This window comes from Sparus aurata, chromosome 2, assembly GCF_900880675.1.
Source record: "Sparus aurata chromosome 2, fSpaAur1.1, whole genome shotgun sequence".
In the NCBI taxonomy this organism is placed as follows: Eukaryota; Metazoa; Chordata; class Actinopteri; order Spariformes; family Sparidae; genus Sparus; species Sparus aurata.
Window position 1 is genome coordinate 20,938,526 of NC_044188.1, and position 25,563 is coordinate 20,964,088.

Genomic DNA, 25,563 nt, shown 5'->3' on the forward strand with positions numbered 1-25,563 from the left:
GCTGTGCCCCTGAGGAATGCAGTTTGTTGATGCATTACAGATAGTGAATTGAATTAGCTTTCTTTTTATGTGGTGCATAGTTATTTTAGATTTCAAAGGCCTGTCATTTGTATGAAGTTGATGTAGATTTACAATTTGTAAAGCGTTAACTATTCCCACACCATCTGTTAAATGCATTGTAGCTTCAGTAAAATCCAGTGTTGCATAGTGAAAAGAGGGACATGGGAACAACACATTGCAGCAGACATTGTGCACATCTGGTCGGCGGTCTTTCCCACCATCTTGCGGTTTGCTCTCCCCAGCAGTGAGAGGGACAGGCCAGCTGCGGCGGCGGCTGCAGTAGTGAAGAGGGACAAGCGTTCTATGAGTGCTAGCAGTGAAGAGAGCATGGGGAGCTGGTCCCATATAACCCCCGAGGATGACCCCCACGAGGAGACCAGTAGTTTTATCCAGCTGAGCGAGGGGTCAGTAACTGTTGCTCCTTGCTACTGCTCCAAACGCTGCTACTCCCACCCTCACCCCCACTCCCATTGGCCCATTGCTACTGACACTTGTGCTCGCCTGTGCCGATGCCAATTTACTCCCCGCTGTTGCAATCCCCACGCCTGATAAGGCAGTATATGGCAGAGAGCTCATTCCACAAAGCCCCCTCCATGGCTCGCATACGGGGCTAGACCCTGCCTGCACCCCACGCACAACTACCGTAGTAGTAGGCTGTAGTGGTACAGTGTGACCTCTCACATCAAAGGCCTCTAGTTCCGAACATTTGCTACACCATTCCCTGCTTCATCAAATTCTCATTCCTTTTAGCCAAGCACACCAACTTTTTCAACTTTTACCCAAAAGCCTGGAGTCACCTCTCTGTGCTTTCTGGTTGAAATAAAATTAACAGTAGCCACTGACCTGCGTTCAACAATTTATAATGCTGTGACACCAAAAGTAAGCATTATGAACTGCATATTTAATGGAATGTACTTCTAAAGACACATTTAATAGAGACGTAAGGGTGTGTTCAGTGTGGCAACAATATGGAATACTAGCCTTTTGCTTAATCAGCTGCAAGAGTAGTTTACCGCACCACCACGACACTCGCTGCTCCTTGCAACCTCTCCATCTACCTGCTTACTTTAACTCCACCTCATGCCTCGATCCATGTTGTGACACAAGGGCTCGGCTGCCAGCCCTGCCTGTCCACCCTACCCGCCTAAACTACCTCCAAATCTCTTCATCCTCATATTCAGACAGGCTTGCTGCTGGACAAAAATCCCCAGCTCTCCCACCTTGAGCGTCCGATTCCGCTGCAGCAGCTGCTATTTATATGTTAATCACTAGATAATGAACAACATGACCTGCATCGCTGCGCCTGGTTATTGTTCTCTTCACAAGTCAGCGATCATGTCGGATGTCTTGAGACAACCTGCGGATGACGCTATCTTTTGTTTTTTTTTATTGGTTAACAGGAACGGGACCAGCAGCGCATCCAGCCTGGGCATGGCAGACTTGGATGCTTTCTCCGACGTGCCCACTCAGAGCACAGTAATCAGGTAACTGTCAGTGTCACAGGCCGGCGCTGAAATATTTCTCATTAATGTGTCACTCTGATGCTCATAATGACGTTTTTTTCCTAATATGTAAGAAAGTCTGAAGATTGGTATATTACTTTTTCTCATTTTCTCACCCAGAGTGCAGCAATCAGGTGACTGTGACAGGCTGCCGGACGAACACTCATGCACATGACAGATTATAGCTAATTACATATTCTGTTTTCACTCTGGCATGGATAAAAATATTCGAGACATAAAAGACTCTCCAGCCTGCAGCACCTCTTCTCTACTATTCTATATGTTCATGCATCTCAGCTGTGAAGTTTAAAAACACATGCAGATGAAAAGCCGTTTCCCACCAGTGAAAAATGCGATGCAGCAATAAGGAAGATCCACATGCAATTCGTGAAGGAGGCCTGATAAATTCCCTCTGGACCCCTAATTTGATGCTAATGCAAGCAATTATGGCCCCTTTCTGTGACCGACAATGTTAGCAAGTGAATATCAGCTACATCACCATCTTTGTATCCCAGCCGCGGGGCGATCTCAAGCCATATATTGTACTTGACTGTTTTTTTGCTGAGGCAGTCGTTTGTGGTGGTACATACATAAGGTATGCAGTATATAAGGTTTTCTCCCATTTTGACCTGGAAATCAGCTGAAACAGAGGATTTCATTGGTCAAATGTATATTTCTGCTGGCATTGAGATCTCTATATTTTCTCTCTATATTTTCCCCTCAGGTGAATGATCTCTAGTGCTGTGCATATGTTGATAAAAACCCTTACAATCTTTTTTAAATACATTTCCGTACACATTTTTGGGAGGAAAATCCATGCTTGATGTGAAAAGGCTTTAACAGTACATATTATCGCCTATAGTATATACTTAACATTAAAGGAACAGTAAATAGTAATTGACATTTTAGAAAATACTCTTATTCACTTGTTGATTAATGACCTTTAGAGATCTTGCTAGACAGAGACAGGCAAGCCATTTCCCCCTGCTTCCAGCCCTTTGGCTGAGCTAAACTAACCAGCTATTGACAGTAGCTTCAAAGTGAATGTACTAAACATAAGAGTGGTATTGATTTTCACATCTTGGCAAGAAGGTGAAAAGATATGGCTTACCTGTGATGCCATTTACCCATCCAGACCGTTTTTGTTGTGAGACATGTCTGCCTTCTCTCGAGTATGATGGAGCTAGCTGGCGCTCGGCTTGTGGTGCTCAAAGCGTTGCAAATTTGAAAAACCCCCAAGCAAAGTCTCTTTCCAGAAATCATGACCCAGTTACCCAGGATAATCTACACACCTTGTTGTGAGCAGTTTCATGTAGGAAGTAGTTTCTTTACTCCGAACGAAACCCATAAACCGTATTGCCACTCAGAGGGATGTGTGCATCCAGTCATGGACAAGGTCTGCGGATAATCTTGAGTAACTGGGTCATGATTTCTGGAGAGAGACGTTGCAGTTGAGTTTTGCAAATGCTTTTTTTTTTTGTCTCTTCAAGCACCACAAGCCAAGTGCCACTAGTCAAATGATATTTGATAGAAGGCAAACATCCCCACAGAGGTTTTTAACAAAACTGTGCAACTCATATCAAAACAAGATTTATCTAGACGGATAAATAGCTCTGACGGAAAGAGAAAAAAACAACGTATCTTTGATTCTCGGCTGAACTGTCCCTTTAAACTAAAACTGTATGTTACTGTGACTTTTTTCCTGACAGCGAGGAGACAGAGAAAGGCCATCTGGCAGGAACCAAGGAGAATGTCTTTGGTAAGTGTAGTGATAGATTCTTATGTCATCTCAGTGTTATCAAATCCTTATTCACCTCCTTTGTCAGCTCTCCAATCACAAAGAGCTCCTCAGTTACTGGAGGTGCAGTATGTGCTGTGTCTGAGTGATTAATCCCTCAGATGGATGTCCTTTTAATAGAATTCTCCTCTCTGAAATAAGGATGGCCATAAATAAATGAAAAGGGGCCCATCGTACCAGAAGTGTATCGACACAAAGTTCATCTTTGTTTAATGACTTACAATTCAACAAAGATTATCTCAAAGCAAAGCTGAGCCCAGGATATTTCTATTTTATGAAGCTGAGCGTATTGTGTGATTGAATGAAAAGGTTTGCCCGACGGTCCTATGATGCTTTGATGCTCTTTGAGGACAACATAGTTCAAGGACTGTAATGCAGCAACGCCCTCCTATCCTACTACAATCTGTCCTGTTACCTTGATTTTTCAGCGAGGACCACAGAGGGCAGCAGTGACCTCAAGGTGTTGTTGGTAGTGAACTGCGACCTGGAGCCTGAGAGCGTGGACTCGGAGCTGAGAGTGGCCCTGCAGTGGATCGCTGCCTCCGAGCTGGGCCTTCCTGCTCTCTACTTCAGGAAGTCCAAAGAGAAGAGAGTTGCAAAGGTGGGGACAGCTGTCGAACCAAAAACATAACCACATCACTCAAATGCTACTGGTTGTTTGGCTTTCTCTAATTATTATAACTCTGTTGCAGGGCAGTAAACGAAATTTTAGAGATACCTAAGTCCAGCCCACACATACACAAAAGAATAAATCCTCTATTTTTTTATATTTCATTGGCCTAAAAGTGATACAATTTAAATATATTGAACCTAACCTGAATTTGGGCTGAATAATTAATTGAAATGATATGAAATTGCAATATGGCCAAGTGGGATATCCAACTCGCAATTATTTTTTGATAATGGTCATTTGTGTCACAACATACAGCACCATTATCTTGGTGCTGAAATGAAGCCCGGGCCCACAGATCAAAGTGCAGGGTATTGGGTCAAAGTCAAAGGTATTCATTGATTTGACCCACCACCAATTATTAGCAAATATTTCAACATTTGGAATCTGTTTGGGGAAAAAAATGCATTTATACTTACTGTATTAATTAGACAGCAAAGTGCAATTGATGCGCATGTGTTTCTCTATTGAATACGTGCGTCTTCTTTCAGTTCCAGAGGGTGATCCATCTGATGTCTCAGAAGGCGTGGCGAATTGCGGACTTGTTCAGCGTTGTGGTTCAGTTCTGTAAGCTACGCGAGAAAGAGGAAGAGGAGGGCCGCTCTCTGTCCAGCCTGTTTGACTGGCTGCTGGAGACCATGTAGAGCCGGCCGACCTCCTCGTACTGCAAACAGACACACGCAGTCACTCGTCCGCTCCCACTCCTGACATGCACCCAACTGTTCGCCCCATCCTGTTTCATCACACCAAGTGTCTCCTACCGCAAGCTGAAAGCACAAATGTGATCAGCATACTTGACAAATTCATACAGTCGTTTTTTTTTTTTTTGTCTTGTTCGCAGCCATGAAAGGACCAGTCTCCCTTTAATGAAAGCATGTTTTTATTTTCACCTCTTGAGTGAGACACAAGCTAACACAGAGCAAACTGTAGGTGTACGGGTTGGACATTCCTGATGGGAATGAACTAGCCTTCAAGAGATTATAGTCAGCAGGTTTTAACTGCTCCAGATGATATATATAAATATATATATTTACAGATTCTCACAACCAAATTATGTGTTTATTTATTTATTTATTTATTCCAAAATGAACACACATGAGGCAAAGTACCAATAGAGGATAGGAAAAATCAGGTGAAATTCTCCCCACAGCTCAACACGTTCAAACCTTTTGTATCAAAACTACTTTGTAAAAGAGGCTATCTATGGAAATGTAAGCCCAGAAAAAGCTCTATCACTTTCTTATGAGAGCCACTTAGAAGTGCACATTTGCTTAAGTAACATTGCCCATATCTTTGTTGTGTACATTGGCCAACATACCACCTCTGTTGTGACCTTGAAATTCAGTTCAAAGTAAGTGTGTTATCTTGTTAATGTTACTTGAGAACTGATTATTTTGGATAGCTGTACTGTATATACTGTAGATTTGGAACTGCTGCACCTTGGAGTAGTGGACTGCTCTCTTTAGCTTTTCCTATGTCAGGAAGACAGAGTAAGGTTTGTAATGTTGAATTTGTATGTGAATTTGGTCTGTTTATTTCTCTACTTAGTGGTACTCTAGTGTTACATCAGCATTGGGAAAAAAAAAGAAGAAAAAAATCACACGACTCAGCTGTAAACTCTGTCACGGTAGAACTGAATGTATTTATCTTTTGACATCAATAAATTTCTGTGATGTGAAATACAAGCAGGCTTGTTCATTCATAACATTCCGCTGAAAGCCAACTGAAGATTGTTTAGTAGAATATTTATTCACATCAGAATTAGACGGTATGTATGTCACAGATGCAGTGAGACGCAAATTCACGACAGCTGAACACCAGCTCGGATGCTGCTAAACAAACATTCATCATTGTGTTTTGTGCTTTCGGGGAATGCTGCTTAATGCAGTAGGCAGTGGGAACAAAAATATCAGCATAACTTTGTTAGCTAATAATGGGCTCTTGAAGGTGAGGAAAGGCAAACATTTACACTGAAGCTAGTGGATGAATATTATTAAATGCAAGTGTTTTAGAACTGCAGCATGCTGTATTGAAATTAAATTAAATTTTAGTTGTTTGAAGCTCAGAAAGTTGAGTCTAGCTCACACTTTCTTTGCACAGAACCACTTCTCTTTACTAATAATGTTCAGACACTGTTACTCCTACAAGCTTTCAAGAACTTCTCCCACATTTTAGGAAATAGGCTTACTTAGTGTCTTAGATGAGAAGATTGAGACCATGTGTTAACTTGGAAGCTGTAGCCAGAAAATGATGACATTAGCATAGCATTGCTAGAGGCAGGGGAAAACAGCTACTGTATTGTCACCTTCTCTAAAGTAGACCCTTTATACGGCCCTTCGATTATCTGTTGTAAAGCACATTCATTTCAAATCTGACCCTTCTAAAAAAGTGATTGAATAGGCCTGGTCTAAAATGTTTGTTTAATTTTCTACACAAACAGAGATGTAAGACAGCAAGGTGGTCTTATGGTCTTGTCTTCTGTTCTGTTACCATGCAGCATGTTAACAACTGAGCCTTGCTAGCAGCTGTATTTTTATTTACCATAGACAGAGCCAGGCTGATTGTGTCCATCTGCCTCCAGCCGTTATGCTAAGCTGAGCTAATGCCTCTTGGCTTTAGCTCCAAACTGGATGTAAATATGTATAATGTTTTCACAATATTCTCGGGGTCAAAGCCTTTGTTAAGATTTGCTGAACTATTACAAAGCTGTACAAACTACTGACATTTTTATGAGTTAACTGGTCAAGCCCAGTACGAAGGCAGGGAAAAAGTGATGCCTCAAACAGATTCAGTAACACGAGGCACACATAAGAGAGATGAGTTATATAATCAGCGACGATCCACTTTAACCTTTTAATGACTTTTACTTCACCATGACCGCAGATTTTTTTGATTGTGGGTCATACACGCCCGACTTGAATTGATCATTGTGTCCTTGACATGCCTTCCTGAGCTTAGACGTGGTTGAGGGAAGGGTCAGTACCAGACCCGACATGTGTTATCCTTACTACCTGCAGGAGAGCACAAACACAAACATGTTAAATGTGCAATTAAGCATTTCTTAGGGCTAGAGAGGAGCTGTTCAAAGCTACATTTTAACACTGTGTTCGTGTATACCTGTAATGATCGTGTCGCCCTCATAGTTGAACACACAGGAGAAGATCTCGTCGGTGTGTCCCTCCAGAACTTGAAGGCAGACACCTGACTGAACATCCCACAGACGAGCTGTCTTGTCTGAGCTAGCAGTCAGGACCCTGCTGCCCTGGGGGCTGAAACAGATCTACCAAGAGAGACAGGAGTGTTAGTCTTATTCAGAGGTGGATGAGCGTGCACTTCATGAGTGATAAAGTGGGCAGGAGGGAGACTGCGGGAAAAGAGATTATGCCAGAAGTGACTGAAATGACAAAGGCAGGGGAAAATGAGTGAGTTTAGAGCAGTAGCACCACCTCAGCAGCATTATTCCACAGCGGTCATTCAACTTTAAATACTCAAGGAGGATCAGGGCACCAGTGGTGCCACACAGTGAAGAGTTTTTCCAGTTGAGTATTATGAAAATCATTGCTGAGGCTGATTGTGTTAGATCCCGGGGTTATCATTCCCTGAATGGGTTTATATCCCAACAGTGAGGTAAAGGCAAAGATGATTAAATGAAGCTGGCTCTAGATGGCCATGAAAGTAAAGTGTGTTTTTATTAAAACTCTAAACTGAGCACTAAGGAGCGACCCTAGAAAGGAAATGGAAACTGACAAGAGAACTGACAAAGATAAAAGACTGGCGGAAGAAGATGAGAGTGCGAGCACTGGCAGGTACAGAGATGGAATAAAAACAGTTTTAAATGGACGAAAAGGGGAAAAAAAAAAGAAATTCAGGAAAGAGGATACCATGAGAAAGCTGTATAAATAAACAAGACTAAAGCTGTGCCCTAATTTTACGTTACATTAGAACCTAAACCTTATTTCCTAAACAGTGGCTTCACACTGCAAAAGTTATGAAATGATCTATATTCAAAGTTGTCAGCATTCATACTAAAATTGCTTGATTGTCTAATGTGTGCTGTTGATGGATGCATAACCCAAGAAACCATATTCTTTAGGGGTGACTTCCCTGGTTTAAAAAAAAAAGTCTGATGAGAAAACATCTCACTTGCTTTGTTGATTCACTTTCCTTACAAGTTTATAGTATCAATCGCTTGCTTCAATTCTTCTTCAACACAGCATGATGTCCATTTTGTAAATGATGGAAAAATTTGGAATAAAATAGACAATAAGCAGGATATGCTTCAAGGACTGGCTACCTTGCGATTGACAAGTCGCTACCACAGCACTTCCTGGGGTTCTCAGTCAGATCCAGTCAGTGTTGTAACCCCCTACACCCTCTTACACAATCATGGTCACTTCTGGCTCCAAAATGCCATAATGCTAAACTCAGTGCCCCAAAAGAGTTGCTCACAGTCCAACGGGAGACATCATGATGGTTTTAAACTTTGTAGGTCTGCCTCAAGCAGTCATTATCCAAAAATGTGAATGTCTTTTTTAAAAGACATATATGTGTTGTTTTTAATACAGAGCTGGCTAAATAAGTCTAAAAAAGTCTGTAATGATTACTTGATTAATTGACTGGTTGATCGAAAGACAACTGATCACAGAGTATTCCAAAAATCAAAAACATGTTTCAGTCATTTTTCAAACAAAAACTGAAAACATTTGCTAGTTCCAGCTTCTATATTTAAGGACGCCAGTTTTTCTTTGTCATTTATCATAAGAAAATGAATGAATTGTTAAAATATTTGACAGACTTAATATTAAAAATAATTGTAATTTGTAGCTGTGTTAGGCACTTAGTGTAATATTAATACATGCTTTTCTACCAGGCACTGCAAATGTGCCATTTACTCAGTCATTTTTTCTCTTCAGCTTTGAAACACTGTGCTGTCAATGTGCTCCACACATTTCAAAATAATGTGACACTTGGCCTATGAAAAATCTTGTGTGCGAACGTTATACTGGCATTCAGCGCAAGAATAAAGCTAATGGAGTGACCAAGATGGACATTTTTTTTCCTTCTAGAGGGGACAAAATATTTGAAAACAAAAGGCCTTGTGGATTCCTCGCATGAAATGATGTACAAGGTAGAAATGTGCATCCAAGGTCTTAAGAATCAGTCATTTACAGGTTATCATTCATATTTCACAGAATTAAAACATGAAAAAGCTGAACGGTGAATTAAGTAGAGGTGGCATTCTGAGACACATTTAAAAATAAAAGCAAAAGCATACAGCGAGAGTACAGGGAAAGACCGATGGAGGGAAAGAAAGAAAATCATGGTCATGGTTAAGAAGCATGGAGAGGAGGGGAAGAGGTGTCCTGTTAGGCAGAGATTACTGTCATAATCCTCTGGAATGATCCTCCATCCAGCCTATTTACTGCCTGCCTGATATGTGTCAGTAAACAGATGTAACTTTGCAGCCCCTCGTACACAGAAACCCAGGCAGACAGAGCCTGCAGGACACACACACTTGTGCAGAGCAAAACACCTGGAGGATAGTTAATGGTTAAAATCATTTGCATTAGAGTACAAGGTCAGTGCTGGGTCAAAAAACACTAAAGCCTTAAACAATGTGTGTGTTTGCTGGACTCAAAGCCTTGTTACATTGGGCTAGAGGCTCTTTTTGAGGGTGTGTGACTACATGTGATGGCATGGGCACAACATTTGGTGCTCTGAGTTCAAAGTTTAATAACACAAGGTCAAAGCACACTCACTTACTGTAGAGTCAAAGATGACAGATGGTATTTGTAATTTCTCACGGAGAAAATACTGACATATAGTTTGGAGCCCAAAGATTCAATTAGTCAGATCAACGGAAGCATCACTACAGTCCCATGTCTTACTTGCTGAGCTTTACCATGTGACACAGTGAGCACAAAACAGCCCGAAGCCTGGACTCCTGTCCCTACACTTCAGCATCACAGTTTATTCCATGTTAACAAGGCAAGTACAGGGCGACATCCTATTTACGGCACAGCCCAGCAGATTCAGAGATAAACATCCACCATGTTCACCAAAATCACAAACCCCTTTCACACCTGCTTGTAGCCTGGTGTATCCGTTAACTTGTGGCTTTGCCTCATGGCCAATTTTAATAATACTTACACCCAAACATATCTGGGAAATGATGGTCAGATTAAAGTTTTAAAAAATGTTATTCATAGCTAGAAGCCATTTAGAGTTATGTGACTTACCTTGGAGATCTCTCCATCGTGGCCCTCGAGGGTCATGAGACACTGATGTGTGTTTGCACTGAACACTCGTGCCGTACCTGATAGAAAGAGGAACAGGCAGGGCTGTTAGTGTACATGCACTGTACTCTTTTTTTAGCCTTCATGACAGAGTTGTTCAACTCAGAAACTGTGGGGGGCACTTTAGAGTGGGGTTGCTTTAACTTAAACCTAGGGGCATGTGATCAAACGGAAAAGTGTAAATGTGTAAAAATATAAAATTCTAAATAAGAAATGAACTGGTGCAGCGTTTTTCAATCTCCTCAGGGCCCCCTGGCCTGCGTGTTTTAAACATTTTCTGTCTCACCACACCTGATTCAAATGAATGGGTCGCTATCAGGCAAGCTGATTATTTGAATCAGGCATGTTGGAGTAGGGAAACATCTAAAACATTCCCCTATGGATAAGAAATAAAAAAACGGAACTAGTATTCACTGTACACCAAAAAACATTTATATATTACATAACAATTATATGTTTACCGTATATACAACCTACTGTTTATGTATGTATACTGTATATAAAGATATATAATACTATAATAGTGTAACTAACATAACTTTACAAGTAATGTTAACTCTAAGTAAATGACATGTTGGTCTCACCATCAGCAGACGCAGTGGCAATGAGCTGACCACTTAGATCAAAACACACATCCAGCACCTCTTCTTTGTGTCCAACTAGGGTGGCCACACACTTCCCACTGCCTGTCTCCCACAACTGCAAATACATACACACAGAACACAGAACAATCTGATTGACGTTATTATAAACACAAACAAACAAGCAGAAAACACATGAGCACCAAAACTAGGACACATGAGCGTAAACACAACACATACGCAGTCTCATGAAATATACTAGCATGTGGCTGTTAGCCTTCTTATGTGGCATTACTTTAACCATCTTCCCTAGAGGAATGCAGTGAGGTGGATAATTCTTACTTGTGAGCATGACTCATCTTGGCATAATTAAGGAATTAGGATTTAATTTTTGCTCCTTTAAATAATGGAGACCTCAGAGACAGGAGGTGGGTAGAGACAGAGAGTGTGAAAAGGAGAAGGGTGGATATGAATGACAAGTTTAAAATGCAAAATAAATGACTAACTATTACTGTCATCAAAAAATACCTTTCTAGTCTGTAAAGGGACATTTGTGCAGGATTAATTTGTTGAAATGTATTAGGATAAAAACATGCAACTAGCAAACACAACTGAATCACAGTTCACCTTGCAGGTTTTGTCCATGGAGCCTGTGACTATGAGAGAGCAATCCCAGTTAAACTGAACATTGCTGATTTCCCCCCTGTGACCAGTCAGAGTGTGGACACGTCTGAAAAACAAAGCAAAACAAAAGAGAAAACACAGCGGTCAGTCGTGCACTCCCGTATGCAGAATGCTTAGGTGCTAATCAATGCACGCACGGTATAGTATAGCTGATGACACACGTGCACACGTCGATGCACACATTACAATAACAATGACGATGTCTGACCTTGCTGAAGCAACATCCCATATAGCAACTGTGTGGTCAAAGGAGCCAGTGACGAGCTGATTTCCCACTGTGTTAAAGCACAGAGAGAGGACCTCTGCAGTGTGACCCTGGAGGAAATCAAAAGACAGCATGATCCCTCACTTCTCACGACTCATTTCTTTGTTTTCTTTTAAACCCCCTCTCCTTCTATGCGCCTGAATAGATGAAATTGCACATCAACAACCCAATATTATTTATTCAAGCAAACATACAGACCTAAGCCTAAAGGGTGGACGGATGAATTCTTGATATGAATAAATAAAAATAAAGCATATGCTCGAGATTCGGTGTTCAATTGACTGCTGTCAGCGTGATTGATTCTCCGTGGTGTGAAGAAGTGAAAGAACAGAGAGAGCTGCAGAGCGTTGCTTCTGACTGAGACAGAGCCAGCCGACCAACCAGTCACACCACGAATCCACATGCAGTTTGTACATCAAAGAGAGTGCACTGCTTCCCTCAGAGGGGGTTACGAGAGTTATTATAAAGGAGTTACAGCAACATTTCCCACCAGAACAGGGGGGGAAATGTGGGGTAGAAAAGTTGCCCGCCATCAGCAGGAGTAACGACACTCAATTAAGGCGTAATTACTCTTAGTAGTGAATGAAAAGTTAATCGATGCATTATTAATGAATGAATGTGAGTCATATCAGAAAAAGGAGAAAGAGAGGCATTGGGATATAGTAAGTAAAGAAAAGATAACTCACAGTCAGAGTGGCCACCTCATCCCCAGTCTCCACATCCCACAGCTTTGCAGTGGCATCCATGCTGCCTGTGGCCACCAGTGTACTCTGGGGGTTGAACGCCAGGCACACCTACACAATACAACCACACAATACTCTGACACAGGGCCAAATGGGATTCGGCAGACTGAACTACCATCAAAGCTCTGAACGTAACACCAAAAGTAAATGCGTTAATATATGCAATTTGAATGCTCAGTTGGGCCTAAATGTAAAGCCCTTTATAGAGCAGCCTATAGTGTATGAAGCAACAACTGACTTAAAATCAGGGATGCCATTTTGCCATTTTGATGATGTTTGATTACTTGTGCAGCACTGCTAAAAATAAACACACACAAAAAAGATAGTTTTCACTTAACCAGAGTCATACATACTATTTCTGCCATGTGTCCACGAAAGGTATGAAAACATTTGCCCGTCTCAGCACACCACAGTTTGCAGGTCTTATCAAAAGAGCCGGTGGCAATCTTGTCTCTAAGTTTCCGAAAGATAAAATACAGCAAAGAAACTGTCATTTGTAAGATGAACAGCCTCTCTGAAAGGCTAAGTACGTAGAGCAATGTTCTCAGCTGCTTTAAAGGTTTTGCTGACAAAGCTCATTACCCATAGGGGTTGTTGAAGGTAATTGCATACACCACGTTTCGGTGACCCTCCAGCGTGTGCAGCTCTCTGCCTGAGGCTGTGTCCCAAACCCTACATGTCCTGTCATAGCTCCCAGTTATAAACCTGCAGAGTGTTAGAGAGAACAATAAAGCAGCAGCGACAAAAATACAGAGCTTTTCCTCAACTCCAGAGTGCCAGACTTTTGTGTGTTGCAGATAAACTTACCTTGACCCTGACTTGTCAAAGGCAACATTTGTCAGTGGCAGTATGTGTGCCTTGAGCTCCTGCAAAAAAAAAAGGACCAGAGAGAGGTTGGGAAAAATAACCTCTAAGGCAGTGTTGTTATTTACTTCATTCATCTTAGACGACCCCTTGAAAAGCCCATATACAATTCCTCTGACTTTGATGTAAAGGGAAGCCCTCTCCTTTCTGGCCCTACAGTGGTGGAAGGATTTTCTCTCCCTATGCAGAACAATCTCTCACCAGTTTCATGACTAGCCTCTGACTTACTGCCCCCTAACCCACCCTGAGCTAACCAATTAAGTCTTGTGTATTCCTCAAGACGCTAAGACACTCATGCAGCATCTGTATCGTGTTATAAGACAGACTGTTGGCATGTTTCTAATTTTTAAAAAAACTGTAACCTAACCACTGCTGCTCTCTAGTGCCTTTTTTGAGCACTGGCATATTTCACTAGTCAAACTCCTCACTTTCCAAGTATGTACAGAAGGTTCACAACAGACAAAAAACAGATAACTAATGTACTGCTGTAATCAGCTGATGTTGCAAAATGTTTCATCATCCAAAATGTTTTCTCATGACTGTGTGTAATATAAAAACACAGCTGTACAGAAAGATGGAATAATCATGGAAAATAAATGAATGGATGTCTTCACCAAGAGCTACTTCATAGATACTTATCACTGTGTTGATTAATTCATTATTGACCAGAAATGCCAGTATCGGTTTGATGTCTGACCTTCATGAAACAGAACCTGTGGTGGTCCTGCTGCCTCTGTTTCTGTTGAAGTCGAACGATCAGCTGTTTAACCTGATCAGCGCGGGAGTCTGTGATCAGAGGCTCTGATCGCCTGATTTCTGCCAACAGCTCATCTGGGTTTATTCTGCATGGTGGGGAAAATGTGACTTTTAAACCTCAGACCGACCGATGGTGATACTTTGAAAAATGATAACATGACTTTTGTTTAGTAATTGTAAAGGGTAAAAACATCAGTTGCAACTCATCCAAATAATGTTTATAAATGAACCACACAGTATTTATTATTATGAGCATCCATTGCAACTTTCCAATAAACAATTGCTAATAAGTCGTTTATAAAACATTTCATTGCTTGTCAACAGCAAATTAACAGTTAAATAAAGTTAAATTAACCATGATTTTGCCGTTTTTAATCATATGTAATTGCCTGTTTTAATGATATGATAGATATCATATAGTCTTACCTAATATATATATGTATTAAGAGACCTAGAAAAAAATACAGAGGACCCTGCTCCTACATAGAGTTTTATGACTTTATCAAAAAGCCACTGGGCTTGTTGGCTAGCTTCTTACATTTTACAATGTATAATACAACTCACGCACTCTGGAGTCAAATCCAAAAGGTCGATTGATTTGGTCCTCAACTGTCCTCCTTTGTCATATTCCAGGATGATACCTGTTAGCAGAAAAAACATTTAAACAAGGAGCTATTCATGTCGGCTAAACTGAACAGAACTAAGTTAGCATTCACCCGACTAACGTCAATAATTATACAGTAAGTTGTTGTCAAAGTTCAAAACATTCCTCTACAACATGTTCCCTTCAGACGATGTGACGTTACAGCTGGAACACCTGTGAGTAATTCAATAATTGCTATTACCTGGTGGATAATATCTGAGGAGGAACCGCTTTAGTTTCATGTTTCCATGTGTTTGGGTTGGCTAGCTACTTCACAGCACCTATCAACAAAGCGTTGCCATGGCGACAAACTCGCGGCACGTGATCGCTCGCAGTAATGACGCATGCGTATCACGAAGATACCTTAACCTTAACCGCTTAGGAGGCTTCGCTTTTATTTTGAAATTGTACAACAATAAATTGGAGACAGTGGTGTTTGGCTCTGAGCACAGAATGTAAACAAAATTATATATCAACAAACAAACATGGTAAAAAAATAGATATGTTAAATGGAAATAACAGTTCTAATAAATCAAAAGCTAGGGAGTTTCTTCAGTTAATAACCGCACGGCTTCAATAATGTCCAGAAGTTTTCTTTTTCTTTTCTTTTTCGTATATTTTTGTGAATTTGAAAACAATGAAAGTTCTCTCATAAAATATGTCAGTTAGGGGTTGTGTTTTGATACAATTACATTTGAGGAGAAAAGTCTACTTAAAAGAAACGAAATATTTCACAAAACCTTATATTTCTTATCTTCTGTTATAATTTCAAAGTATGCTATAAAAGGAAAAAGACAAATAAATGATCTGTACTCTGTGTTTCTTCCTCACAGCAAGTGTGGTTATCGTGGCCATGGTTGAATCTTTCACCTTTTGTCAGCGTACTTAAAAAAATGTATACAAATATATGTATATTTGTATTTATTTTTTTTAAGTACACTGACAAAAGGTGAGGGAACTGCTATCTGAATGAGAAATGAGAAATGCTATATTTGTGAAGAGACCACAGATCACTTAAAAATAAACATCTCAGGGGCTGTATAACCAGTTTAGCATTGCTCTTTATTTTCACATCCTGGAAACACATACAAAAGAGCCTGAAACACCGTAGTATCGCACTCTAAACTGTGGTATTTATGGCATGGGTGGCCATAGAAATGCTAGAGCCCCATATCATCCAGGCTCTAGCCTGCGTTTTACAAGAGGTTGTTTTTTGTTTTTTTGTTTTTCGTTTTTTGTTTTTGCTTATTTTTTTTATTTTTTATTTTTTGTATGGAATATAGGAGGAATAGATGAAATTTTGCTTTGACTTTCTCATGACAAGGTCTGTCCAGCTACTTATTGCTTTTTTGGGAGACTCAAGGACCTCCGCTCACAACTTGTTTGGGTTGTATGGGGTGAATAATTCCAATATTTTCATATTTAAATGTTGCTGTTTTTACAGCTGTTGACATATTTCTTTTTTGAGAAATGATTAATCATTCACCAATAACTTTGCTGCTGAAGTGGAGTCCTCTTATTTCTGAACTCTTTTGCCTGCCTCTGCTCAACAATAACACGTTTCTCTTTGTTTATTTGTTAATATAATCTATCAGAGGCTAGTACCTGGAGAAAGCTTCATTACATCAACTCTCAGCTATCATTCTGTTTCCTAACAGTTCAAAGTCTATCACCAATAAACTTTGACGAAGGCACGTGCAGATCACAATGATTATGTGTGGTTGTTTAAGCTACTATTGCTGATAGTTCTGGGGAACACTCACTTGTACTTCAGGGACGGGCCGGGTAGTAAGACTAAAAATCAAGACCAAGGTTTTCAGGCAGCACTCCTGGAAATAAAGACCAAAGAAGATCCCTGGGAGATTCTTCTCAGGTAAAAGCATGACGTGTTGGGCCAAGCTGGAGTCCTCCAGCTGGATCTATCCCACCGCACTCCTGTCCCTCTATGGGTTTTTTGCAAACTGCAGAGTAGCAGAGCCCTTCCTCACACCATACCTAATTGGACCAAACAAGAACATCTCTGAAGAAGTGGTAAGAATGGCAGTCTCATACACAGTCCTCTGTGCTAACACAGAATTCATTTACAGTCCGTGTCTTTTATTAGGCATACTTCTATGAGATCAACCTCTCTTCAGTTTGGATTGAAAATGACATAGGCATGCCAGGTTCAGCATCTTATTCTCTGTTGCTTGTTGTTACCCCACAGCTGACCAACTACCTGTTCCCTATCTGGACATACTCCTACCTGGCGTTCCTTTTCCCCATTTTCCTTCTGACTGACTTCCTGAGGCACAAACCCCTCATTATGCTGCAGGGGTTCTTCCTGGTCACCAACTACATCCTGCTCTGCTTTGCCCCGGGTCTGCCCGCTATGACCTTCCTTCAGGTCCACTGAAACACAGTTAAAAATTGTTGAAAATCCCAAATATATTTCTCAAATAATGCAGAAGACTTTAGTCCCGCTGCAAAAACGGACCAAAATCTCTTTAAAACTGTTCCGTCCAATCAACAGGTCAACTATGCTGTGGTGACATCCACAGAGGTGGCCTACTTGTCCTACATTTACAGCGTGATTCCAGTTGAGAATTACCAAAGAGCCACTGGTTACCTGCGGAGTGCCATGCTGGCTGGATATACATTCGGTGCCAGCCTGGGCCAAATTCTCATCTCCCTGGCGGGTAGGGTATCTTAGCCTATGATGAATTATTTCCCTATATTCTCTCCTCATTAAGGTGAAGGCATAACAAAATTCACCGCAAAGAAAATTATAAAGGAACTGCACTGAGCTAACTCCTCCAAAATTTGAGCAAGCACTGATGAGCTCTAATCAACAGGAGTGGACTACTTCTACATCAATGCTATCACCCTGGGGATAGTAAGCATGGCTTTTCTCATCTCCTTCTGGCTGCCCATGCCCCAGAGGAGCCTGTTCTTCAAAGGCGGAGAGGCTGCAGCTGTGGGCCTGCAGTCCCAGCAGGAGGGGCCGCCGGGACCGACTGGGTCTGAGGAGCCGGTGATGTATAAGGCCGAAGCTGGCTCGGAGAGAGAGAAGATGGAGCATGATGGCAGCACTGGCTGGTGCAGCGGGGAAAACGTGGCCTCCGCGGGCCATCTACTTTGGCAAAGCTTCAGGGAGTCGTATTCTTCCAGGCATTTACTTTTTCATATTTATTTTTTTCAATACACATTACACTTGGAATGTAGATCTACTGAGCACAATCCTTTTGTCCTGTATGATTATTCAATATGTAGAATGTATTCATATAGTATTAATTTACTGGATAGTATTAAAAGCCTTTCTAGTTACAATCATGATGATAATGTGTTTTAATTATGCCCACCATGCAGGCGTTTAATCTACTGGTCCCTGTGGTGGGCTCTGGCCACAGCTGGCTATGTGCAGGTTTTCAACTACATCCAGTTGATGTGGGACCATGTAGAACCATCTGCCACATCGTCCATCTACAACGGAGGTGTAGAGGCTGCCTGCTCTCTTGTGGGTAAGACTGGTTGAAAGTGTGTGTGTGTGTGTGTGTGTGTGTGTGTGTGCGCGCGTGTGCGTGTGTGTGTGTGTGTGTGTGTGTGCTCCTATCTCTGAGCTACCTCAGTCTGATCTGGTATCATCATGTAGAGAAATTATCAAGTCTGGAAATAATCTGTATTTTTCTTAATGTCAACAAACCCCATCAAATAATCACATATCCTGTATGGCCAAGGCTTGTTCTTCTCTGCTGTTTACATCCATTATTGTCCAAAAAAGCACATCAGCTACTATTGCACTGGATCATATGCTCCATTACTACAATGAATATGGCCACTGTAGGTCAACATATTACAGTCCAAAAATGTCCATGCCATTTTTGTCAATATTGAATAAATACATTAAAAAGATATGCCTATGAAATATTTCTTTAAATAAAAAAGTGGGCCTATAAAATACCTTTACATTTTTTCAAACTTTTAATTATTTCAGGAGGCTGTTATTTAACAATGGCACATTTATTTACCATTTATTCAGGCTTACTTTGGCTTATTGTTCTTCCATCCTCTAGAAAGCCTTTTTTATGGCAGTTGGTATGAACCAGGGCTCTTGAGTAGAGAGAGTGGAATCTTCTCTGTTTATTACAATGGATGATTATTTTTAAAGCAATGGCAAATCTTGGAGTCCTTTCAATAGTTCCCAGAAGTTAGCTGCAAGTATTAGCAACCCAGTACTGTAAACCAATCAATCAATAACTCATGTATCAACTACAAATGCCAAAGATCGTACTTAGAACTTCTGGGATCTAAAGCACTGTGAATCTCTAATTTAATCATTTATTATTTATTTGATATTGGCTTAAATGGCATTACACAGTGGACATTATCAAAAAGCAGAATAATGTGCACCATAGAACATTTAATAAATCAAAGAGAAGAAAAAAGATGAGAAAGTTGCTTTCGGACTACAGAAGCAGGAAATGACACAGGGGAGGGGCAGAGGATTGCAGCACAACCACATTATATAGACCACAATAAAACGTAACAATGTTATTAAAACCTTCCGTGTCTGATAGCACATGGTCCTATAAAAAGTTGCAATTAAAGGAAACAACCATGCCATTTTTGGCTCCATGGGATACCTGATAGAATATAAAATTGGTATTGATTTTAAGAGGGAATGGCAGCACCATGGTCCTGTTGGCCTACTCTCAACCAGGCTCAGCCTGAGAAGAAGAAGATTAATTGCTTCAATTAAGAAGATAGCGTGAGGAGGTAATGGGTTCTCTGATTATTGCTGATAGTTGACTCCAGCAGCCAGGTGGATGTGGTTCATCATAATGGGCAGGTGCTGCGGAGGCCAGGGAAGGCATGTGTGCACATTAGGGTTTTGTTCTGGGGCCGTGTTACCATCAATACCAACGCTCAAGGAAAGAAATGTTGCTGTCAGGATTAATAGATGAATCACAACAAGAATGCACATGCACATCGAAGGTGTTGTCCACAGGAATGACAGATAAATCACTTTTGTCTTTCACTGCCATGGGCCAGGTGCTGCAGCAGCCTTCTCTGTTGGCCACCTCAAGGTGACCTGGACCGTGTGGGGAGAGCTGGCACTAGGGTTGTTCTCAGCTGTAGCCACGGGTGCCGTCTTTCTCATGGCGTTCACCAGCAGTATCTGGGTGTGCTACGGTGGTTATGTCATATTCAAGTCCTGCTACATGTTTCTCATCACCATCACAACGTAAGTTCACTGTAGAATTTCTCTGAATCTGAAAACTTATATTCTCCAGTGTTATGCTGTGATTCCACCACAGGGACATTCCTGAAAGAGTGGGAGCTGTGGAGGAACTCACTGCAGGGATCAGGGTCTAAATTTAGTACCGCCAAAAAAGTCACTGCATGGGGAGTATGTACTACTTGGGGTCTGGGGAGGGGCATTGCATATTAAAATACAATGAAAATGTGTTCAGCAGCATTCCATATGTCTGATCACCCCCATGTCTGAAACCCCTGTGGCAGATAAAACATATAAAGTCCCCTCTAGGGTGCAACTCCAGTGAACAAAGCCTTATGAAGTGCTCTTTCTGAACCATAAAAATATCATGACTTTATGCAGGTTGATGCCCTCCTGCATACATGTGGTTACCGTTTTATTTTTTTCGCCCTTACCCCTCCAATCCTAAACCTGCCACTGCTCCGTCATTCTTTACACAGCCGAGGAAACCAAGACAGCACTGTGCTGAAAGAACCTTTCAGTTCAAATGTTCAAATTACTTCTTTTGTCCAACCAGCATCTCAAACCCCTAAACCTTTACAATGACATACAAAAAGAAAAAAACAGAATATACTTACTTCACATTTCTTATAAATATCTTTTCTAGTCTTACCACGTAATATAGTTCTCTCATAAATTATAAGCACTTTGTTATTTTAGATTTCAGATCGCAGCCAACCTCTCCATGCAGTGCTATGCTCTGACATTTGGGATCAACACGTTTGTGGCCCTTCTGCTGCAGACCATTATAACATTCATAGTTGTGGATGAAGCTGTACTGGGACTGGACATTGTGACGCAGGTATGTCTGCATTACTTTATAACTATTTTCAATTTTAATGGCAGCACACGAATATTTAACACTGACCATCTCTGGGTGAACTCGCTGTGAATGAAGAATGTACAGCGAGAACATGTGAGGACAGGGCGACCCCTGGTGGTCATCATTCACTGTTGCACGCAGACATTTGTGATGAGGTCTGTTTTCCTAGCAGGAGTAAAATGGTAACGGCGGCTTTCTCTGCAGTTCATTGTCTACGGAAGCTACTACGCTGTCATCTCGGTGCTGTTTCTGATCCGAGGGAGCTACACTGCCTGTACATTTCAACGTAATCCAGAGGCCATAGATACCAACGAAGAGCCAAGTGTGGAGGTGATCTCTGCTGAACACTTCTGAGCAAGGTCAACAAACTGTTTTAGTCTTGTTCTGTTCCAGTTGGTCCTGGGGAATAAGATCATTGTGAATCATTCAACAGCATTACTCTTTTCTCTAATGAGTGTAAATATCTGCATCATATTGCCTCCTAGAGCTGAAAGATTCAGCAATGACCTTTAAGCTGCTGACAAACCCATGTGTGTTTTCTAAAATATCTCTACAAGAATCTATTGAGGAAGGTCAACAACAGCTCAATAAAGCTGCAACTACTACTGATTAGTGAGATATATTAAAGATAAAGTCCTGAGATTTGTCTAGTCGCCTGTTTTATTTGTTACATGTTTATGAGAGCTGGACCGGCTCTCCAGGGTGCTGCTCTTTGACCGGGTTGTTGATTGACAAACCAAGCTCAACACTTAGACAACTTCAGCTGTTTGCCACAAAGGAAGGGTAGCTCGTCGAGAAACTTACTTATAGAAACAAATAACGCATACCTAAAAGAAGTAGAAGAGCTGAAGATGGAGGCAGCGAAGAAGTTGAGGGAAGACTGGAGGTATCCCACAACTCTGCTGTGCATATATGGATTCTTCAGCACAGTTAAACCCCTGGAGCCTTTCCTCATCCCATACCTGACAGGACCGGACAAGAATTTGACAACGGAGCAGGTATGACAATATGATTATATAAACCAGACCGATCATGGCTCACAACATATAGAGTATTTCAGTTTGCCTTTGCAGTTTTGTGGCTTTGAAGGACACGTTTGACCAACAATGAAAATTTGCCATGCCCATCGAAAGCCTAGTGAAGTTTTCTAGTCCATAAACCATTTCTGGAGTTTCACAGCAAAAAAAAAAAACTCCAAAACAACTTAAGTAGATGGGAACTTGTTTTAAAATGTAAATAATGATAATACCAATAATAATCAAACTGTTTTTATGGTATAGGTTGACCATGCATTGAGGGTGTAAATAACGTTGAATGAACTCATTTTGGGATTTCTGGGCTTCCAGAGATTTGGATTACACCGGCCATCTATTTCAGGTGTTTAGGGGATGAGGTTGTTTGCTTTCTGGACTCATGACCAGATTCCATCTGCATGGGTGTGAGTAGATAAAGACTGATAATGAATGGAGTTTTAATTTCCTTATCCTTTAACAAGGAAACATAAAATACCTAATACACTTGAACTTATAGAAACTACATTTACATGTTAAATAACCAATCTAACTAAGTTGCTGATTCACAGTAAAAAAAAACAAAAAAAAACTTTGATTTATTGCTATGAAGTATATAGTTCATGTCTTAGATGCAGTGGCTCTTTACTAATTTATCTTTCTGTTTTTCCTCACCAGGTAAACAATCAAATTTTCCCAGTGTGGACGTACTCCTACCTGTCTGTGCTGGTGCCGGTGTTCCTGCTGACGGACTGGCTGCGCTACAAGCCTGTGGTGGTGTTTCAGTGCGTCAGCCTCTTTGTCACCACAGCGATGCTACGCTGGATGTACAGTGTACCCGCCATGCAGGCCATGCAGTTCTTCTACGGGGTGGTGACAGCCAGTGAGGTGGCCTATTTCTCCTACATCTACAGGTCATGTACCCAAAGGGTGGAGCAGGATACTAACTTGCTAACTTAAATTTTGCATTGTTAGGACAGACATGACATTTTGCTTTTCATTACAGTATGGTGGATCTGAAGAGATACCGAAAAGCCACCTCTTACAGCCGCAGTGTGCAGCTCCTGGGGTACACAGTGGGCTCTGTGCTGGGCCAGCTGCTCGTCAGCTTCGACCTCATGTCCTACGACAACATCGTGGTATTTACTCTAGTTCTTACTGCCATCGCTCTCTTCACTTCCTGCCTCCTGCCAATGCCTCAGCAGAGCATGTTCTTTCACCGCAAACACACTGGACAGAAAACAGCAACAGAGGGTGCAAAGGGTCATGTAGATGGGACTGGGGATGCAACGGAACACACAAGTGGATCAAAGGTTTCCGAGGAAGGAGTAAAAGTTGAAAATGCGGAAGTAAGAGGTGAAATGGAGGATGAAGCAGGAACAGGACTTGATGAGAAAGGCTTTAAAGTTGAGGACCTTGGTGAGTCAGTTGGCACAAACACCTGTAGCAAAGTCCTCTGCCAGCTTTGGAGGGACTTCCGTCAGTGCTATTCCTCCAGACAGCTGCTCTACTGGTCAGTGTGGTGGGCGATGGCCACCTGTGGCTACAACCAGACTGTCAACTATGTGCAGGTGAGTTGCAAAGGTAACACACACTAATCAAGAACAACATTAAAACCCCTGACAGGTAAATGTTCTGCTGGGAAATGGCATTCATGTGCATGGCACTTTGACACACACAACCCAAACACCATTTCCGAACAAGTACACCACCTTATGGCAGCAGCACTCCTGGATCCCGGTGGCCTCTTAAAGCAGGACAGTACTGCGGACCCGCCTCACCCTAAAAACTACTCAGAATTTGCCCAAGGAACGCTACAAAGAGCTCAAGTAATCGACTAGGCCCCCAAAGTCCCCAGATTCCATTCTGATGCCCTGGTGCTAGACACGACAGGACACCTCCAGAGCCCTGTATCCATGCCTCTACGGGTCAGAGCCAAGTCTGATCCAGAGTGGGGCCTCCATGGATCAGACTTGTTCTGGCACATCCCTTGGATTCTTGATCAGCTTGGATCTGGGGGATTTGGACGCTTGAATGTCAGCTCCATGGAGGCCCAATCTCAAAACCCAAAGGACTCAAAGAATCTGCCACCAATGCCCTGGTTCCAGACAAAAAAAGACAACCCCGGAGTCCTGTGTCCATACCTCCAGGGGTCAGTGCCAAGTCCAATCAGCAGGGGGGCGCCCCATGGATTGGAGACCTACAAATGCTTGATCAGATTGGGATGTGGGGAATTGGGGGCTAGGTCGATGCCTCTTTTGGTCAGAGCAGTTTTTGCTTATGGCAGGGCTGTTTGCCTTGCTGGGTGGGCCCACTCCATCAGGAGTGTACCACTAGGCAGCGCAATATCTCTGCAATGATGTTTAGGTGGGTGGTGAATGTTCAAGTGGCATGAGTATGAATGCCAGGACCCAGTGTTTTCAGAGAAGTACATTGCATTGTAACGAGACAGTCAATGTCATTTTACTTCAGGTGTCTTTGGTTCTAATGTTGCGGTTAATCAGTGTAAACAAAAAAGTGACTTTAAAGCTACATTTACTAATTTTTTATAATCACATAACTTTCCATGAATTACCACAGGTGCTGTGGGAGCACGTGCAGCCTTCTCAAAACTTCAGCATCTACAACGGAGGCGTGGAGGCAGTGTCCAACCTGTTTGGTAGGCATTGTCATATAACTTTGGCTGCCATATCAAATACTACTATCATACCATATTCAAGTTGAATGTTTGATTAAGGAGGAAATATGACTGTACAGCTTTTGGCGACACATCTCAAACCTCAGTGGTTATTCCATATTCATCCGTACTATGACAATCCCAAATTAATTTGTTTTGCAGGTGCAGCAACAGCCTATGGTATAGGCTTCACTGAGGTGAGATGGGAACAGTGGGGAGAGCTGGCCCTGGGTGGTTTTTCTGGACTCGGGTCAGCAGCGCTCTTCCTCATGACCTTCACTGGCAACATCTGGGTCTGCTACATCAGTTATGTTGTTTTCAAGGGCCTGTACATGCTGCTGATAACAATAGCCATGTAAGAGTGTTCAACGAGGCTGTTGTGCCCCAAGAATCCAACCTAATTTTATTGCAGGCAGAAGAGGAAAAACAACATTTTAATATACAAAAACTTCTCTTTAGGTTCCAGATTGCAGCTGATCTGACAATGGAAAGATATGCACTGGTTTTTGGGGCGAACAGCTTTGGAGCATTGGCCCTACAGACGATCATCACTTCTGTTGTGGTCGACAGTAGAGGACTGGGCCTGGGCATCATCCCACAGGTGAGCAGTCTGAACAGAAAAATGCCAAGTTATATCTTCAGCAGTGTTTCCATGCCCACTCATCACCAAAAACATTATGCCTTTTTCTGCAGTTCACAATATATGCCAGCTACTTCTCATTCATCGCTGTTGTCTTTTCACTTCGGGGACTGTTTACCATTTGGACAGCACAGAGAAGAAGCAAAGACTCCATCACTCCAGAGAAAACAGAACCTCCAGACTCTGTTGAACACAGATTCTGAGATCAAGGAACGTGACGCCGAGATATTGTTCAATTGGCCCCCATTTTTTTGAATAAAAAAAGCTTCAAATTAGGAACTGCGACATTGTTAA

At 41.8% G+C, this 25,563-nt stretch overlaps 4 protein-coding genes across 8 annotated transcripts in view; 3 read left to right on the plus strand and 1 right to left on the minus strand.

Annotated features, from left to right (window-relative positions):
• The window catches only part of sphkap (SPHK1 interactor, AKAP domain containing), a 119,781-nt gene extending 114,066 nt beyond the window's left edge, over positions 1-5,715 (plus strand). For 3 of the 4 annotated variants that reach the window (XM_030395921.1, XM_030395932.1, XM_030395940.1), the window contains 5 exons: positions 303-464; positions 1,461-1,544; positions 3,272-3,321; positions 3,789-3,961; positions 4,522-5,715. In XM_030395921.1, coding sequence (XP_030251781.1) covers positions 303-464; positions 1,461-1,544; positions 3,272-3,321; positions 3,789-3,961; positions 4,522-4,674 — 622 coding nt within the window. In that variant the 3' untranslated portion in view covers positions 4,675-5,715. The remainder of the gene's footprint in view (positions 1-302; positions 465-1,460; positions 1,545-3,271; positions 3,322-3,788; positions 3,962-4,521) is intronic. The other variant, XM_030395949.1, reaches the window with a different exon arrangement.
• A 1,132-nt stretch (positions 5,716-6,847) lies between these two features.
• On the minus strand, positions 6,848-15,190 carry daw1 (dynein assembly factor with WDR repeat domains 1). Its single transcript, XM_030395962.1, has 13 exons — positions 15,065-15,190; positions 14,788-14,860; positions 14,161-14,305; positions 13,407-13,465; positions 13,182-13,304; positions 12,953-13,052; positions 12,543-12,650; positions 11,800-11,906; positions 11,535-11,637; positions 10,911-11,025; positions 10,270-10,346; positions 7,148-7,310; positions 6,848-7,041 (listed from the first exon to the last, which is right to left on the minus strand). The coding sequence occupies exons 1-13, from the start codon at positions 15,102-15,104 to the stop codon at positions 7,007-7,009; spliced, it is 1,248 nt and encodes a 415-aa protein (XP_030251822.1). The 5' UTR covers positions 15,105-15,190; the 3' UTR covers positions 6,848-7,006.
• A 1,403-nt stretch (positions 15,191-16,593) lies between these two features.
• slc19a3b (solute carrier family 19 member 3b) lies at positions 16,594-21,582 on the plus strand. Its single transcript, XM_030395808.1, has 8 exons — positions 16,594-16,893; positions 17,069-17,248; positions 17,375-17,540; positions 17,697-18,012; positions 18,211-18,362; positions 19,894-20,086; positions 20,780-20,921; positions 21,147-21,582. The coding sequence occupies exons 1-8, from the start codon at positions 16,744-16,746 to the stop codon at positions 21,294-21,296; spliced, it is 1,449 nt and encodes a 482-aa protein (XP_030251668.1). The 5' UTR covers positions 16,594-16,743; the 3' UTR covers positions 21,297-21,582.
• Positions 21,583-21,587: 5 nt separating this feature from the next.
• Positions 21,588-25,548, plus strand: slc19a3a (solute carrier family 19 member 3a). Of its 2 annotated transcripts, XM_030395797.1 has the most exons (7): positions 21,794-21,940; positions 22,631-22,866; positions 22,959-23,523; positions 24,533-24,611; positions 24,792-24,984; positions 25,089-25,230; positions 25,323-25,548. In XM_030395797.1, the coding sequence occupies exons 1-7, from the start codon at positions 21,794-21,796 to the stop codon at positions 25,470-25,472; spliced, it is 1,512 nt and encodes a 503-aa protein (XP_030251657.1). In that variant the 3' UTR covers positions 25,473-25,548. The 2 variants fall into 2 exon arrangements, with proteins under 2 accessions (XP_030251653.1, XP_030251657.1); XM_030395793.1 differs by having other exon boundaries at positions 21,588-21,940; positions 25,089-25,548.
• The last annotated feature ends 15 nt before the right edge of the window (positions 25,549-25,563 follow it).